Genomic DNA, 2629 nt, shown 5'->3' on the forward strand with positions numbered 1-2629 from the left:
TTAATTGCTTTCTTTTCATATTTTAATAGCACAAAAGTAAAGCTGGTTTGCATAAAATATTTTCATTCTTTAAGTATGAATAAATATTTTAATACTTTTCTTTAGAAGTACAAATAAAGAAAGCATATTCTTTCTCTTGCAAACAAATGTCAAATAATAATTACAAACAATTACAAATAATAAGCACATTATATCCTCTCTCACCTGTATAAAATACCTAACACAAACTTGGACAGACCTCTAGCATAACACACAAGAGACAAACTGGAGAGGAAGAGAGGTAGCTTACAGCCACCTTTATACTCTCTCAATCCTGAAGCCAGAACAAACCTAAAGATTAGTATCACCTGTTTGCTAATGCCTCAAGAGGTCATTATAACTACCTGGGAATATCAGGACATAGAGATGACTTGGCCATAGGAATACTCCTTGAACTGAGGGTTAATCATCATGCCTAGGTGTAGAAGCCCCTAGAGATGTTTTAAATCAAATATCTCCTATGTAGACGTATTTTTAGGTTGGATCCATCAGCTTTATGTGCATTTTATATCACCTGATCGCTGGAAAACTGCTACAGCTGTACTGTCTATTTTGTCCTATATTTCACAAGAGTATGTACATACAAGTAATATCAACTCACCAGTCATAGATGGTGCTACTTTTCTTTGCCCTTTGTGGTCCACAGTACCTTCATATGCTACTGTAACATCATAAATTGCATCTAAGTAGGTCTTCATTGCATCAATGACAACATAAGTTGCTTTCACGCGTGGTGTCAGCACATGTTTTAATACTGCAAGTCCTAAAAAACAACAACAAAAAACAGCATATATGTAGAAAAGGTGAACTGAACTGGATTTAAATACTACAAATATACAAATAAAAGCAACCTATACAATCTGATTGCTCAGCAGTAGTACAAATGGGATTGGGTTGCATGGGAAATTCAAAAAAATTAAAGTAACACTAAAAAGAGGATAGTAAGAACATGCTAGTTGTCCAACAAATTATCTAATGTAACAGAGTTAATCAAATTAATTCTGTTTCCACACTTCTGTGAATCATACTTTAGCAAATAATGCTTGTAATAGAAGCAAGAGGTATAATATAGAGATAGGTTCAACAGAAAAAGATTGAGGAGTTGAATATCATTATCCATTTATTCTGCAGATGTCTTCTGATAACTATGTGAATCATTAAACATTATAGGAACCAAATACTGAAATTAGAAATGTGGCTGTACTACTCAGCCCTCCACCTGGACAGAAGCTCCTCATAGAACATAACTGTGTACTCCAACTTCAAATGCACTCAGGGGCTTCCACACTTTCAAACTACAATCACAAAGTATAATTAATTCCATTTACAGGATAATTTCCTTCCTACTCAGTTTAAGTTTTTCTTTGCCCATGTCCATTCCAGTAGAGCTAACTGTAACCTTTGAGCCTTTCTATACAATCTATCCATAGGACCAGAGCATTGCAAGAGAAGCTGTGTGTTTTGATTAGCCAAACACAGCCATCTAAGGTATAATTTTTCATAACACAACTCAACAGAAATTTTTATTTAAAAATACTTTTCAAAACCATAAAATTAAGACTCCACTAGGGCCGGTGAAGTCTGACCAGAAAACAATTTTATTTAGTGAAAAATGCCCAGGTTTCAAAATTGGTTCTCGTTCTTCATTGGGATGAAAATGAGGCCTTTCAAAATTTCTCATATACAAACCAAGACACATTCTACCCCAAAATAAGTAAGAGTCAGGTAGCTGGGCTATTCCCCTATGACTTGGGAGATGTGGGTTTAAGACTTCTTATCTGAATCTGGTAGAGCAATGGCTTAAACCCAAATCACTCAAATTACAGGGGAATTGCCCCAATACCCATGCAACCACCATAAACATTTTTAAAATTCCATGCTGGGTCCAAGAATCCTTACTTATGAATTTTCACTGACACAGGTATGCTTTCATGAAGAGAGTGGTTATTTGCCCTATAGTAACTGTGCACCCTCACACAAGGAATAGAGAACAAGAAGGCAACAATCCTTCTTCAGCTCCCCTTGCAATTTAAAATTCATGGCAGTTCAATACTTCTGAAGGCAGATTAAAGAGTGGTCTATTAATCCTTCCTGAGTATGTGATATTGAAGAATTCAGCATCAGGTGAACAGGTTTCTTTCTTTCTTTCTTGTTTTAAATTGAGACCTACACTGGATCTAGGCCACAAAGGTCACCCATTTGGGGGAATAGGCCTTTCCTGCGAATAACTTCTTGCTCTGTGTTAGGAATTAAAACATGTGAGAGTAATACCCTGTGCATGACAATTGAGATGGCTGCTAAATCTCAGAGACAGCTTTATCTTAATTTAAATGACCCTTTTCCATCTCCAGCATTTTCCCTCTTCAGGATATAGGTAGCAGCCATAGCCCCTTCTTTGAACTCTTGCTTCACATATTAGCATGCTTTGTTTTGTGACACATTCAGACAATTGAGCAGTGCTGGAGCCTGGCCAGGGCTGATAAGACATTTAGTTGCATCCGCAAACCAGAAACTGTTCAATGGTTCCTCTTTCCAGCCCTCTGGTTAGATATCACGGCAGACACAGGATAAGAGTAAAGGAACAGAAAAA

The 2629-nt window shown here is 36.6% G+C and overlaps 1 protein-coding gene across 1 annotated transcript in view; it reads right to left on the reverse strand.

The window, feature by feature from the left end:
• The window catches only part of AGPAT5 (1-acylglycerol-3-phosphate O-acyltransferase 5), a 133359-nt gene that overhangs the window by 36097 nt on the left and 94633 nt on the right, over nt 1-2629 (reverse strand). Inside the window, exon 6 of the mRNA XM_019520595.1 lies at nt 641-802. Within this exon, the coding sequence (XP_019376140.1) occupies nt 641-802 (162 nt within the window). The remainder of the gene's footprint in view (nt 1-640; nt 803-2629) is intronic.

The sequence above is a fragment of the Gavialis gangeticus genome, unplaced genomic scaffold (genome assembly GCF_001723915.1).
Source record: "Gavialis gangeticus isolate Ggan-Ray unplaced genomic scaffold, GavGan_comp1, whole genome shotgun sequence".
Lineage (NCBI taxonomy): Eukaryota > Metazoa > Chordata > Crocodylia > Gavialidae > Gavialis > Gavialis gangeticus.